Source organism: Acinonyx jubatus, chromosome A1 (assembly GCF_027475565.1).
Source record: "Acinonyx jubatus isolate Ajub_Pintada_27869175 chromosome A1, VMU_Ajub_asm_v1.0, whole genome shotgun sequence".
In the NCBI taxonomy this organism is placed as follows: Eukaryota; Metazoa; Chordata; class Mammalia; order Carnivora; family Felidae; genus Acinonyx; species Acinonyx jubatus.
This window is the reverse complement of record NC_069380.1, coordinates 178,463,891-178,479,121: the sequence shown is the minus strand read 5'-3', so window position 1 is coordinate 178,479,121 and position 15,231 is coordinate 178,463,891. Positions and strand designations below refer to the sequence as shown.

The 15,231-nt window shown below is 43.9% G+C and overlaps 1 protein-coding gene across 1 annotated transcript in view; it reads left to right on the top strand.

Annotated features, from left to right (window-relative positions):
* TENM2 (teneurin transmembrane protein 2) overlaps positions 1-15,231 on the top strand; it is a 982,382-nt gene that overhangs the window by 749,763 nt on the left and 217,388 nt on the right. The window contains exon 8 of the mRNA XM_053222896.1: positions 9,333-9,455. Coding sequence (XP_053078871.1) covers positions 9,333-9,455 — 123 coding nt within the window. The remainder of the gene's footprint in view (positions 1-9,332; positions 9,456-15,231) is intronic.

Sequence of the window (15,231 nt, the reverse complement as noted above, 5' to 3'; positions counted from 1 at the left end):
TTGCGCCTGGCACACATCAAGAGCTCAATTAAACATTAGTTACAATGGGTCTCGTTGTAATGGCAAAATGACCCAAGATACAGCAGAAAGTAAGACACATTTCTTGAGTGCCTTCTCTGTGTTCGATACTCATGGATTCCTGCCTCCTTTATACTAACATCACATCGTAAGGTCAGTTTGATCACCCTCTTCCCTTTGTGGCCGAAAGTGTACACTTGGTTCTATAAACACCTGCCCCACCTAGCAGCCGTGTCTGTATGGGTAAATTTCCAATACTGCCTCCCATCTCTCATCTGTAAAATGGGAAGAATAATAGTACCTATTTTAGACTTCTTGTAAAGGGTAAATAAGATATGTGTATAAAGCTCTTAACACGATGTTAGGCACTGAGTCAGTACTTTATAAAAATGCTAACTTTTTCTTCTAGCTAAGAAAAGTGAAGCTCAGAGAGGTCAATTAGTTTGCACAAGGTCATCTGCTTATGAGTAGCAGAACGGGGATTTACACCCTGACAGGAATGAGTCTCAAAGACCCAGGATAGGGGGATGGTTCCTCCTTCACCCCATTCCTAAGGCACCCCTGGCTTTGCTATTCGTTTCTGGCTGCTTGACTGTAGCCTCCACAGTTCGATCAGAGGGTTCATTGGAAGCAGTTTGATTGGGGGGGGGGGGGGGTGCCTGGGACTCAGAAGGGAAGCAAGACCAGATCCTTCATTTCTTCATTTGCTGCAGCCGAGGGAAGAAACGTGCCCTAGGAATATGGCCAATGCCCCAACTGCCACCTCCCTGACGCCCCTCACCATGGCTTCTTGCGAAGCCTACTTTCCACAGGAGAGTTCCCCCTCTTTGTTCCAGCATACACTGCACATCTACCAATCAATATGACATCTTATCCTCTAAAACATTCATAATGTCTGCTTCCTATGAGTCTAGTGGCCGCATGCCGCGTGCAGCCTGCATCACCTTTCCTTTGTAGTAAGTAGTCTTGTGGACCGGCCCCCTCTTTAACAGGGCTGCGGGGTGCTGTTCTTTAAAGAAAGACAAATACTGTTTGGGTTGTCAACACTGAATGACAAGCTTCTGAGGGAGAAGAAAGATGCGTTTAGGTGTATGCGTGTGGATTGCAGGGATGTGTTTTGCTATCACAAAAGCTCTTAAAATCCGAGACCATGATTTATTTGCTGAATAAAACCTACTGATATTATCATTCTCTAAAGGTATGTTGATCACATGGGTCCTTTCTTAGAGAAAGAAAGGCTTTTATTTTATTTCTTTCCTGGGAAAAATAGCGGCAGGAAAGGAGTCGTCTGGGTGGGAAATGATACCCTGTGTGGCGAATGGCTCCAGGCATGTGTTTATCTGCCTGAGGATAAGCTGGCTCAGTGGACAGTGGGACGCCTGGCCAGCATCGCCAATCCTCCAGGGTACGTTCCTGGAGACTGTGCACGAGGAAAAGACAGTAGCTGTGAGCATGTGTGTCTGTCTTACATATTGATCCACCTGGTGATGCTAAGAGCAAAGGGCCTTGTTAGAGGTCACCTGAGCACACCAGACACCACACCCCCACAGTGTCCAGAGTTACCACCTGCAGCGCACAGTGGCAGGTGTAAGGGGACTCGAGGGGTAGGAGTCACACCAGCTTGGGGGCCCCATGCATCCTGAAGCTGCAAGGGGTCCCATTTGTTTCCTCCAAACACAGGAATTGATTAATCTCATACCACTTCCCACTTGCTGTACTATCCTGAGCCTGTCATGAAAATAGATTAATGCGCTGGTTCCCTCCATGTGGATTCTTCTTGTCTCCAGAACACGCTGCTCCCTGGTCTCAGAGCTGCCTCACGCAACTGTCACCTTGTTCTCTTGGCAGACGTGCAGGAGGGGACAGAAAGCCTCCCTGCTTTTGCAAGGGACAAGCATTAGGAAGGCAGAGACAAAATCCCTGTTTTAGCACCACAGCTGGAAGATAAGAGAGTGCAGATAGAGGTGTGAATTCAGGTGCATTTCTCCAAAGCCCCCTCTCATTTCCGCTGGTCCTGTCAGGATTCTGGTATCCTATCTGGGCCTCATTCTTCCTCTTCTGTGTCATTCCTAGGCCAGAAACTTTGCAACCATTTTGGAAGCTGCAAGCTGGAAGTTAGACACAGACAAGTAACTTTTCAGAGCATTCTTGGGAGATAGGTACACAAATCCCATTACTAGTAAAGGGATTTGTGGGCATAACTTCCCTGCAGTGCTTTGAAAATTCATTCCATTCAGTGTATTGCAATACAGTGGGGGCAGGGGGAGGGTGGAATAAGAGAAATCATTCCACCAAGGCAGTTTGAAAGGGATTTTTTTTAACTCCTTTATATTTAAATTTTTTAAACTCCTTTAAGACTTAAGGCACTTCCGTGAATGTTATCCCACGTGGCTTTGTTTGTATCTCTTCTTTTAGGCAGAAGCTAATTTAGGCACGACAGTGTTCCTAAAAAGGATACCATTAATCCACTGCAGTGGGCCCCTTCCTCTCTGAGAAAAGGGCACCGTATTCAAGGTCCCCAAAGGATGATAAGCAAACTGACCAAGGAAAAAGTCACCAAGCATATTGATTGCTAGCCTGCCTGACTGAGAACTGAGGTTGCCAAACAGATTTATTTTCTATTGACAATCGCGATTCCTTTCAGTTAAGTAGCAAGCTGGTCGCTGACCAAGGACAGATTTATCAGAGGACTAACCACTGCCTACAAAGGGAGGTGTCTGTTGCTGAGTGAGCCTTGACAGTATTTAGTAAGTAATTCTGTAGCCCATTGCCCTGTTCAGTCTTGACTAAGTAGCAGTTCACTTAGAGAATTAGGGGCCTAATGGCCTCTATTGAGGACTGTTGAATAAGTCAGTAGCAGGGCAGTATGGGGGTTGAGAGCTCTGACTCTGCAGTTACATGTGTCTGGGTTTAACTTCCAGACTTTCTGGTTACTGGTTACTGGCTGTGTGATCTTAGGCGTGTGACTTAACCTCCTTAAGCTTCAATTTCCTTATCTAGAAGAGGTAGACTACACTACCATGTCACTGAGTGAGAATGGAAATAAATAGACTTTCACACTCTTTAGAATCTTCCGGTGTTCATCTGATCTCACTTAGATACATGGCAAAGTCTCTCCAAGGGCACCCACTCCCTACCACCCACCTTCCCCACCACCTTGCACTCTCTTCTCCCACTGACCCCACTCCAACCTCAAAGCTCCCCCAGATGTCAGCATGAATTGCTTTTTCACTCCCTTTGGGCTTTGGCTCAAATGTTATCTATCGGACACCATCCCTGACTGGTCTACATCTGAACAAAAAAATGAATTACTCACCCCCAGGCCCTGGCATCTCCAACCCTATTCATCCTCTACTTTTCATTTGTGTGTGTTTAGTTTCTATGTATCCCGCTAGAATGTAAGTTCCATGAGAGCAAGGAACTCCTTCTGTCAACTTCTTTATTCCTGGAGCCTAGAACACACCTAACACACAGTAGGTGCTCCATAAATATTTGCTGAATGATAAGTAATGAATAAAATGATGCAGTTAACATAATTAGCCCAGTACCTGGTGCATTGCCAAAATAATTGTTAATTGTCAACATCCTCATGGAGCAGGCTCATCTGCATGTGTTAATTTTGACTACAGCTTACAAAAGTGCCTTTGCAGATTCCCTGTGCAAGTTCAGGGTTAGCGTTTGTGCATTTGAGCCCTGATTATTCTGCTGTGGTTCTCTCCTCTCAGCAGTGGCACTTGGGGAATTGGCTACACTTCCCACAGGAGTCCTGGCATTGTCGACTAAATTGGCTGATGCAGTTGGGGCGGGGGAGGGGCAGGGAGTCCCAGCCTACCTGGTCTCTGAAGGAGCTTTGCCATCATCTCTAAGGCCCTTGTGAATCTGACCGCATGCTGAGCTATAAGACCCAGCAGGCAAGCCTCCCTCCTCCCACTTCCTAAGCTCTGCTTGGCCTCAAGCCTTCCATTTTCAAAGGGAAAGCCCAATCTCTTCCTCCGGTTATGTATCGACAAGCCTGATCTTTAAAGATACCCCCTGCTCCTGGAGGCCTGCTCAGCAAACACAGAGCATCCGTGGCCCCCGTGTTTGCCCTCCTTGACAAGCAGGGGCTGAGCAGCTCTCTGAGAAGCACTGCTGACATATTGATTGACTCTCTTGTCAGGTTGATCCTCTGCCAGCCAATGAACATGGAAGGTTCTAAGTGGCACCCAGCAGGACCCACACATACCCTAATTACTATTTCAGACAACCCCCATTCCATGCTGCCACTTTTCAAGGCCTACATCTCCTGTCCTTGCAGTTGCTGGGGAATTCTGTTACCTGCAACCAGCCCCTCTCCCTTAATCTTCACTTGGTTACCTCTGAGTATTTCTTTTAGAGCCCATGTGGCACAAAAACAGGCAACTCCGCTAAGGAACTATCACCCTAACTCCAAGTAGGTCTGTTTATTATTCTTGCTGAAATCTGGAATCTGTGTGTGGTCTATTCATCCTGCTTTGGTTCACTTTCAGCTCTTGGTGAAAGTTTTCTCCAATTAGCCAGGGAGATACTTTCAGAGTTTGGCTGCTTATTGTGTTTTTAGTGGCTGATTTCCCAGCTGCCACCTGGATTACATGAACTTCCACTTGGAACCTTTCCCTGTTCCATCCTTGCTGACCCATGGAGCCCCACTGTTCCATCTGAGGGTCTCCCTGGAGCAGAGCCTGTCAAGTCATGATAAATTGTGCATTTTGGCTGCCGACAGGGGTGAGTCACATTAGGGAGAGGACCTCCCAAACTCATTTCACTTCTGACCCTAGGATGGTCTGAACAGGACCTTTTGGGATGAGCTGCTAGAGCATTTGTGGAGAGTGAGAGAGGGGACCACCCCACTGCATCCAGGATGTCTTGTTGGAGAAAATGTAAGTTGATGATGCCAGTGTTCACACAAAGTCTTGAGACTTTCTAAGTCCAAATTAGAGTGCATCACAGCTGGATATACTATGACATAATATTTAAAGAGCTATTTTTGTGGTTGGTGGCCTTAAGTATGTAGTAGTCCTAACTTTTCCTGGCTGGGTTTTAGAAAGGATCCTGACTCAATAAATAAATAACTTTAAGGAATGCACAGAGCCTTGTTGTATAAAAATGGAGTATCTTAGTTTACTTACATGGCAGTTCCCCTTATCTTCAGTTTTGCCTTCTGAGGCTCAGTTACCCATGGTCAACCGCAGTAAGCAGACCATCCTCCTTCTGACATATGGTCAGATGGTCAGCAGGAGCCTAACACTGTGGTCACAATGCCTGCATTATTCCCCTCACTTCATCTTATCACATAGACATTTTATTGTCTCACAGCATCACAAGATGAAGATACTTTGAGAAAGAGGGAGACCACGTTCACATAAATTTTATTAGAGTATATTTTTATAATTATTTTATTATTAGTCATTGTTGTAATCTCTTACTGTGCCTTATTTCTAAGTTTAACTTTATCATACGCATATATGTACAGGAAAAAGCATAGTGTACATAGGGTTCAGTACTATTCTGCAGTTTAAGGCATCCACCAGGAGGGCAAGTCTTAGAACGTATGCCCCATGGAAGAGTTGGGGCTGCTGTAAGCGAACCTATCAGTTAGGGAAGTCTCAGGCATGCTGTTAAAACAAAGAACCCCAAACTCTCAGCAGTTTATAACAGTAACAGTTTATTCATTCATTCATTCTGTATTCTCCCACTCATCAGCCGTGGGTCTGAGCCATGTTATCGTTCCTCAAGACCCAAGTTGACCATGTGGCAGAAGGAAAAAAGGTATACAAAGTGTGTGCTGCCAGGTCATGTGGCCATATCTGAATTCAGCAAGACAGGAGATATCACCCCTTCAGGAAGAGGTGCTGAATATGGAAAATGGTCATTCGTCAACCACAGTGAGATTTTCATGAGTTTCGAGCAAAAGACCAGGTTTGCTGAGATTCCATTGCAAACCATAATTTGTACCCAAATCACTATGAAATATGAAGCAGATAGCCACTTCCACTGTTATCTTCCTCTGATTGTGAAATCCCCCAGTGATCAAACTTCATAGTCAGTAGTTTCTTTGTCTATGAAATGGGGATGGGGATAGTACCAACCAGAGATGCAAGTCCTACATCTTAAGGTAATATCTGTAGAATGGCTCCTAAAGTGCTGGCCATAGAAGGGGTTCAAGGACTGGCAGCAGGTACTGATAACACTAGTACCCAAAATAGCTTCTCTTTGTAGTCTTGTCCCTATTGCTGCCAGCACTGTTGTAGTCCACCCTTCACGCCTCTCTTATTACATATGTTTGATTTGTGAGAGTATAATGTCCTACAATCCAGCCCCTCATATCTAACTCCATATGTCATTATCTATTCTGGTAAACATTTATGGATGGAATGCCTTCTATATTCAAGACATTCTGCTAGATCTTCGAGGGTGTTGTGGACACTTGACCTCTCTCAAGCCCTCAGCAGCCATTATTCTACCTGTAAAGGGAAATATTTTCAGAAGGTGAAGGGAGAGATTGATGGAGACACGGATTTCTCAGCCCCAGCCATATAGCAAATCAGTAGCAGAATAAGAAACAGAGTTCTCATTAGTCAGGAAGCTCATTTACTTCACAGCTCTCCTGGGTCTTCTTTATCCAAAGGACACTTTAGTCCATCCCCATAGGCCAGAAAGATACTCTCATTTTCTTACTCAAGTAAGAGAGAAGGAATAGCTGACCAAGAAAAAAAAAAAAAAAAAAACAAAGTACAAACAAAAGCCTATTTCAGCATCCCTCCCAAAAAACAAAAGAAGGTGGTTATACCCCTGATATAATTCTCACTTATTTGCTTAACGTTCAGTTCAACAACAGAAAATATGCCCAAACTTGAGTTTCATTTTTTTGCCTCGCTTCTGCTGGGATGACAGAGCTTACACTCAGCAGATTTGGCTCTTCCCCTTTGCCTGTCTCCATCTCACTTTCTTATTTTCTTTTCACTTCTGGGAGTTGTCTGAGCAGTTACTTGTCTCCTCTGACCCTAACCCTTCTCACCCCATCTCTCATCTTCTTGTTTTCAGAATACTTTTCTTTTTTTTTTTTTAATAAAAAGATGCTATGTAACCCGAAACAAAAAGGGAGGGGTGAGCGTTTCTGCAAACAGAACTTAGTTTCATGAATGCCCTCCTTATGCACAAGATTAGGGTATTGTCTGCTTGCTGTTCTTTCGAAGTTGAAGTTGATGGTTGCAGTATGTTCCTCATCTTGGAGTGCCAAGACTGGGTTTCCAAAGAGGGGAACAGCTTTGAAAAGAGATTCACACTGATGGGGTGTTGGGCAGATTGTCATTCTTGCCTGATAGACCCACAGCTTCCTTCTCTAGATGAGAAACTCAAAGCTTTGTTAGGCCTGAGCCCAGCTGCACCTGCAGTACTGGTCTGTGTATATCTTAAAACACAGGGAGACCCTTCATGAGGGAACCACACCTCCACTGCAGCAGCAAGCAGGCTCAAGGCAAGTCCCAAGACCCAAGAGCAGCATTTAAAAAAAAAAAAAGGGGGAATCATTTTAAAATAGATAATTCCTTGGCTCCCTTTCACCTAGTAATTACAAATCAGAAGCTATCGTTATCTCGAAGCAGCCACGATTAGTTCTCATTTCCTGACCTCTGTACAGTGAAAATATGTCATTATTTGAGGCAATAGAATCCGGTCTCTTCAAGTGAGTGACCTACATATAACGGATAAACTGCAGGAGAAAATTAGGTGTTACCTTGACAGAAAGTGTATAGTAAATGTCACTTATTCTTATTAGTATTTATCATCTCAAAGAGTTGCCTTACACTTCAAAGTAATGTATAGGGGGAAAAAAAACATGGCTCTGAAATGGGGAAGTGTGCAAAAAAATAAAATAAAATTAAAAAGCAGATATACACACAGGGACACCTTGGCACATTAATCTGCGGCCATCAATCTGAGCTGTATTGTTTGAAGATAGGTTTTTAACCTTAATAGAATGCAGCCTGACTTTAAGTGGTGGTAGGCATGCAGAATTAATTGCCGTGTGAACAATTTCCTAAGCATTGTTAATTGCGTTTCCTGTGGTTAATTGTTTCTCCCATCCCACATCATGCCCTGAACCTTTCCCTGTCAACAACCCTTTCTCTCCTGCAGCGCTGGAACCCTAGCAACAGCATCAACCTATGTCCGGTTGAAATGCCAGACAGACACAGTGTGGTTATTGTTTGAATGGGCAGTATGCAGGGGAGTGTACTCCTTATTTATCTGCAAATGAAGCATTTCTTAGATGGGGACTTTGAAAGAATACAGGTGTTTGGGATTTGCCTTTCATTCCACGTAGCAAAAACAACTCCCCCAGAACCATGGAAGATGGGGTGATTTGAGCTTGAGAAACCACCTGGGAAGTGGTGAGCTGGCACAGGGTGACAAGAAAGACAGGAGGGAAGGAAGGAAGTTTGTGTTGAAGGTTTGCAGTACACATGGAAATAAAGCAAGAGTCCTACAAACATGTTTGTCTCATTAGCAAAGATAGCACCTTGGCACTCCGTCTCCCTCTGTCCCCGTGGGAAAGCATGGGTGCGGGTGCAGGGTGTGAGAGGGAATCATCACAGTATTTTTGTGAAAGGACCCCACTCTACAACCACCCCGGAGCTTTTTCTACAGTGGGCTGAAAGGTACCCACTTAGCAGGAAGAGAGGTGGAAAGGAAAGGCATTTTGAGAGCTTGAACTAGAATGGTGAGCTTACAGGGGCCAGTCCAGCTGTGGGCAATACTTGCTGCATTGCTGTTTTAGTGCAACTACAGTCTCAGCAGCAGACCATCCCATCTGGGGAGCCTTGTTTCGACACTGACTGTTTTGAGTAGTTTGGGGGAAATTATCCTTGTCAACGCCCTTGGACCCTCAGTCTAAAAACAGCTGCATCCACAGTGTGGGAGAGGTTGGATGTGATGGAGCAGTATTCTTTACAGCGATTCCAGAGGGACATTTTCTCCTCCATGGTAGAGAAGCCTGAACTCTGATTCCCCCTCCTCTTCTCCCCACCTTGGCGATCCTCTCACCAAAGGTGGTGAACAGCAGCACAGGGAGAGGAGACCTAATCACCCGGATCTCCTCCCTTTCTGTATTTAGCTAATCCCTGAGGCCTGGGGTAAACTGGGGTTTTTTTGTTGATGTTGTTTTTGGGTTTTTTTGTTTTTTGAAGTGCAGCTTCCTTAAAAGGCAATTGCTTGGAAGAGGCACCTGGCCCTCCCCCCTTGACATTTGCATTGCTGAATTATCTATTCATATTTTCATTACTTTGTCTCTCCTGCAGCAATGCATCTGCTCGGACTCAATTGGCAACTGCAGCCGGCAGATGGACACACCTTTAACAATGGGATAAGGACCGGCCTACCAGGAAGCGATGATGTGGCAACAATGCCATCTGGAGGCAAAGGTGAGGTTACAGCTGCTGCTTGCCCTCCTGAGGTCACAGGGAAATTCAGAGCTCCCGCCAACCGGTTTAGGTTTTCTAATCCAAATCTTGGAAGGTACACAAAAAGGAAAAGAAATGGGGGGGGGGGGGGGGCAAAACCATTGCCTTTCGTAGGTGCCCCTGTTAAAAGCTGTTTGCTGTTCCTGTCTGTTAGCTGCGTTTGGCTGGAGCCATTGAGAGTTGGCACCCCGCCTTCCCAGACCAATGTGCATACCTCTGCTATCTGGAGCCACTTGAAAGCCTCCCAAGGCCCGAGCAGAAGCAGCAGCAACAGCAGCAGCTGGAGAGGCAGCAGCAGCAGCAGGAGAAAGTCCTGCCTAATCAAGAAAGCCGAGAGCAGCAGGCTGCGCGTGCCGCTAGACCAGAGCCCACTCCCCAGAGGAGAGAGGCAGCCTCCCCAGGGAGGAAGGGCTGCCTAGCAGGAAAGAGAAAGATTCTGAGCTGTTCTGCTTTGGGAGAGAATAGAACAGAGTTTTGACAACTCAGGGAACAAAGCTTCTCTCCTCAGAACAGTAAAGGGGACAATGGAGATGTTTATTGAAGCAATCAGGCAACTGTATTCTTGCAGGAAAAAAAAAATAGGTGCTAACAAGGTGCTAAGAAGGAAGAGAAAAAACAGGACTGTGAGGAGGTAGAGACAGGGGGCAATTAAAAAAAAAACAACAGCAGCCGATGGCAGACTGTGGGGTGTGCTTGAGTCAGGATGGAAATCACAAACAGGAGAGATGGTGTGGAAGGGCTTCTCCAAACACAGACTCTTCCACTCTGCCTCCTAGCACATCAGAACAGTTTACCTAGCACAGTTTACCCCCATGTTTCTTAAAATACCCCGCAGAGATAGTTCAGAGACAAGAAAGGAAATAACGTTTACTGGACACCTGGTGTGCACCAAGCTAAGCATTGCCTAGTTTCAACAGCTCTAAAAGGAAGGGTATCATCTCAGGGAAACAAAGCCCAGGGTGTTTTGGAAACTTTCCTCAATCAAACACGTAGGCAGGTACAGACTTAAACTCAAGTCTGTGCTCTGTGCATCTTTGGGCAAGTTGTTGGGGTATTCCTCAGCACCATCATTTCCCACAGAGAAGATTCCAGAATTCATCTTCCCTTAGAGATGCACGTTAGTCATACTGAGATGTTAATGTTGCTTAAATTATTCTCCCTGGAGTTGTCCTAATGGCATCGAGTGTAGCTTTTTTGTCTTTCTTTGTATCCCATCTTCAAGAATCGCTCTACTCATCCATCCTAATCATAACACTAAATTACCTTTAAGTAAGCATGAAAAAGTTTTATCTGAGGATGAAATTATATGCTTTCCATTAGCAGGTAACTAAAACTAGATCTAAAAATGGAAAGTATATCTTGCCTTAACGGATCATGTTCTGCCTTAACTGACCAAAAAGCCTGAAGCCAGATTTGTTGGTCTCTGATGTGTAGTCCATTCCCTCCAGTGTTTGACACCATCCACAGCTCCTGTTTCCTTTATGACGGTGTTTCTCTGTGGGGCATTTTTGGCCCCCAGGGGACATTGGGCAAGTGTCTGAAGACTTCTTTGTTGTCACAGTTAGAGGAGTTGCAACTGGCATTTAGCAGAGAGAGGCTGAGATGCCGTTAAGTAAAAGGACAGCCCCTACAGCGAAGAATCATCCTGCCCAAGAGGTCCACGGTGCTGCTCTTGGAGAAATGCTTTAGGGGGTCTCTGCTGCTTCTGATCCCTAAGCTCCCTTTAATCTACAAGTCAGCAGCACCCTGCCCCTTGAGAAGAATGCAGAACACACATTTGAAAGTGAATATACATATTCGCTCATGGGGCACAGGTATATATTTGGTATGTATACATTCTGAAGTTACATGCAAATGCTTCTTAAATAGCATCCTTTACCGAAGAGACTCACAGATTGGCACTAACTTCCATAAGTTAAGGTCAGCCACTCTGCGCATTTGTGATTAAGTTTTGTTTCCAACTCCCACCCCCACTTGAACATCCCATACCAGCAGAACTGAAGATTCCCTGAGGAGAACAAGTCCTAACTAAGAGTACAGTGTCTCTCAATTAAATGAAGAAACACTTTCCACAGTGCCTTTGGAAAGACCAGAATTTTCCCCCTCAGATGCAACATGCTTTTTTAAGTCCTGTAACATCACCAGTTATTTTCCAAATGAGTTTACAAGATAGTAAAATGGTTGCCAAATTGTTGTCCAATGAATTCTGTCAATAGGACTCATGAAAAAGTGTGAGAATTTAAAATAAAGTTGAACGAAAACTGGGAACATCTCCTTTCTGAACACCAAAGAGTACTCTTCTTATGACCAAAGACAGCAGATCTCTCAAGCTGTTGTAAAGTTTGGTCTAAAAAAATAACTAGAAAGATTTTGGCTTTCTCACAGCCACCTATGTCTTTTTGAAAAAGTGAACCTCAGGTTTCAATTTCTTTACCTAGTGACCTCCCTCCTCCCCACTCCCCAATTCTATACATTTAGATAACCTGAATCAATTCCCATCGACTAGTTTTCCAGTGTTTCAAAGAGACAATCAAGATATATTGGCAATAAGTTAATTAAATAACACCCCCTCCATTTTTTTGTGGTATACGATAATCCTTCACTCTGATAATGTTTTAATCAAGATACACCACACATTGCCAGGGAGGTTAATCTTATTAAGCAATTACTGGGTAAGTATCCAGCAGAAGCAAATTAAAATGTAAGCAAAACAAGGGTATGTGAGTTCCATCTAAGATGGCACATCGATAGAGATTTCATTACTTGGTCTTTAGGAGTGTTTACATTGCTCAGATTTGGAAAGGAGTCTAATAGACAGGGCAGCCTACACTCTCTGATATGTTAGTGGAAACAAAGCACTTGATTAATTAGTTAGGAGAGTGTGTTCTTTGGGCTTTGTCTTCCCTTTTCCATTTGTTGTTGTTCATGGTTTATTTTTTCTCCATTCTCTCTTTCAATTAAACCTTAATGTGGTTGGTTTGGTTGTTGGGTTTCACATCAAGAAAAGGGAGCCCACAGACTGCCAGAATCACTCACCATCTCGAGTGTATTTCTATGTTAAAAGGAATGAACTCATACATCTTCATTACAAGAGCACAGAGCACTTTTTCTATAGATCTGGGATTAGATAAGCCTTGAGAACGAAGATTCAATACAGTGTTCTGACCTGGTCAGATAACATAAGGGAATCCAGTTTGATTGGCTAGGCCCAGAGGCAAAGAATACAAGAGCTTTTAAAGGGCACATCACATGTAGCCAATTTGTGCACTGATCTTAAGAAAGAATAAACTCCCAAGTAGAATTTCATGGATCATTCTCAAAACCTATCACTCATTTTAAAGTCAAGGTGTCCTCTATATCAGAGGTCAGCAAATAACATCTCATGAACCAAATCAGGCCAGCCATGTGTTTTTGCAAATAAAGTTTTATTGGAGCACAGCCGTATTCATTCATTGCCTATGGCTGCTTTTGCACTACAACAATGGAGCTGAGTAGATGCAACAGAGATGAGATGGCCCACTAAAGCATAAAATATTTCTTACCTGACCCATTATGGAAGTTTGCCTACTACTCTGTATCATTTGCAAACCTATGTCTGCTCTCATTGGACTGTTCTGCAACTATAAATTATAGGAGATGAGGCCGAAGAGACCAAACTCCCAATAGATCAGCCTTTCTGTCTTGACCAAGGGTTGGGCATATTTTGGGTAACATTGCATCGACAGATTCTGTGTAACATATGACTCTAGAGTTGGTCCAGCTGGTTACAACTGTCAGCTCCATCACTTAGCTGCTTGAACATAAGCAGGTCATTTGTCCTCCCTCAGCCACCAATTCCTCATCCGTAAAATGGAACTCCTCACACTTGGCATCTAGTATAAAGGAGACAGTGCTTGTAAAACATGGTGTGTGGCATCAGGCAGTTAATAAGAGATCCGGGAATATTAGTTGTCACTGACATCATCATGCCATCTCTCAGTTACTCCATTTAACAAGCATCCACGGGCTGACACTTCTTATGAGGTATTGTAGTTTCCAAAGGTGAAGGCTGCCTTCAGAATGTCAAGATAGAGAGTCGTTCTGCTTCATCTTTTCCCTTTGCCTTCTAAGAATTAGAACCAACCCAGATGTGGAGACTTCTTCCCAAACATTTGCTTGATGAGGTCAGTGGGAAGCAAGACTTCCCATTCACAAGGGCCAATGTGCAAAACAAGCTGGCCCGTTCCCCACAGCATTATTTGTCTCACTGCAGCTTGAGTTCCATCACTGCCAGACTGTCTGTTTTAAGCCCCACCATTCTCGGTTTATAACTCAGCTGTAAACATTTATTTGTGCCTGGAGCACATTTCTTTCCTACCCTTTGAAAAAAAAAATCAGAATTTCCAGATGGTATGCAAGTTGGAAAAAAATGGCAAAGACTGTTATTCTGTTTAGAAACATGTTTTTCTACACTTGCCCTTTCAGCAAAAACTTCATAATGATTTTTACTAGTTGGCTTAATGCATGGTACTAGGAGCCAGATTAGCAGGGAGGTTGGTAATTCTTCCTCTGGCTCTTGTCAGCCTCTCAATGAACACAGCCCAGGGTTTCAAAATGATCACTTCTCTACATGGGGCTTTTTCAAAGTCAGTGAAGTTCCCAGAAGGGCAAGGGGTGGTTATGTTTGAGCCAACCATTACAATACTGCACGTCTACTGGCAAATATACCAGTAGCCTACATACCAATGTAACAACTCCTCTCAGTTTGGAGGCCATCTTATTCTCCCTTTGTTACATGTGAGTACTGCTTACATGCTTCATATTGCTGATTTTAGTTTCTGATTGCTACCCACAACCCCGTTCTAAGTTGTATAATTTCTCTTGTACCTGACATCATTGTGGGTTGACATGGGTATTAATAGCAAGATAATCTATCTCCCTCCCTAGTGCATTTATCCTCACTTGTGCTGGCACGTTTCCCTTTCAGAGTTGACTTGTACATCCAGAGGGTGGTCCCTGCCACCTGTTTGGATACACACCTCTTTGTATGTCTTGTATTTAGGCCAATGTCTGAAAAGCAGTCAGCGGGGTGATTAGAAATGTGGGTTCTGGAAGCATTCGTATTTTGGATCCCAGTTCTACCACTTAAGAGCTGTGTGACCTTAAGCAAGTCACTGTATTTTCATGGTTCTCTAATCTGAAAACCGGAAAAGTCACAAACATATCAGGAGATGGCATGGCCAGCAGTAACCACTCAGTAAATTTTAGCTGCTATAAATAACACTAATAAACTGAACTACATATTAATGCAGAATCATGCTCACCTGAATGGTCAGATAAATAAATGTCTGTTAATTCCCCTAGTGGCAAAGAGTTGGCCATTTTTATCTAAGGTGACAAATTGGGTTTCAAAAGATGTAAAGGCCACATGTAGTCCCAACTGCTGAAGGATTTTATAAAAATCATTATTGCTGTGTGATGTTGTGAATACATCATGGGAGCAGTGAACACTGAGGATAGAAATCTATTCCTGAAGAATAGCCAGCCAGCAGCAGGGGGAAGGCTGATGGGCTGATTCAGAGGAGCTGTAGTGTAAGGCAGTGAATCTAATGTCCTTAGAAGAATCTCTTTGCCTATCTCTTGGTTAAACAGAAGCTTCAGATGGTTGTCCTGATTCCCAAATAAATGGAAACGAGGTGTAATGACTGAAGCAATAATCTGAATTCAACTTTATTTGCAATAGATAAAAATATGTGAG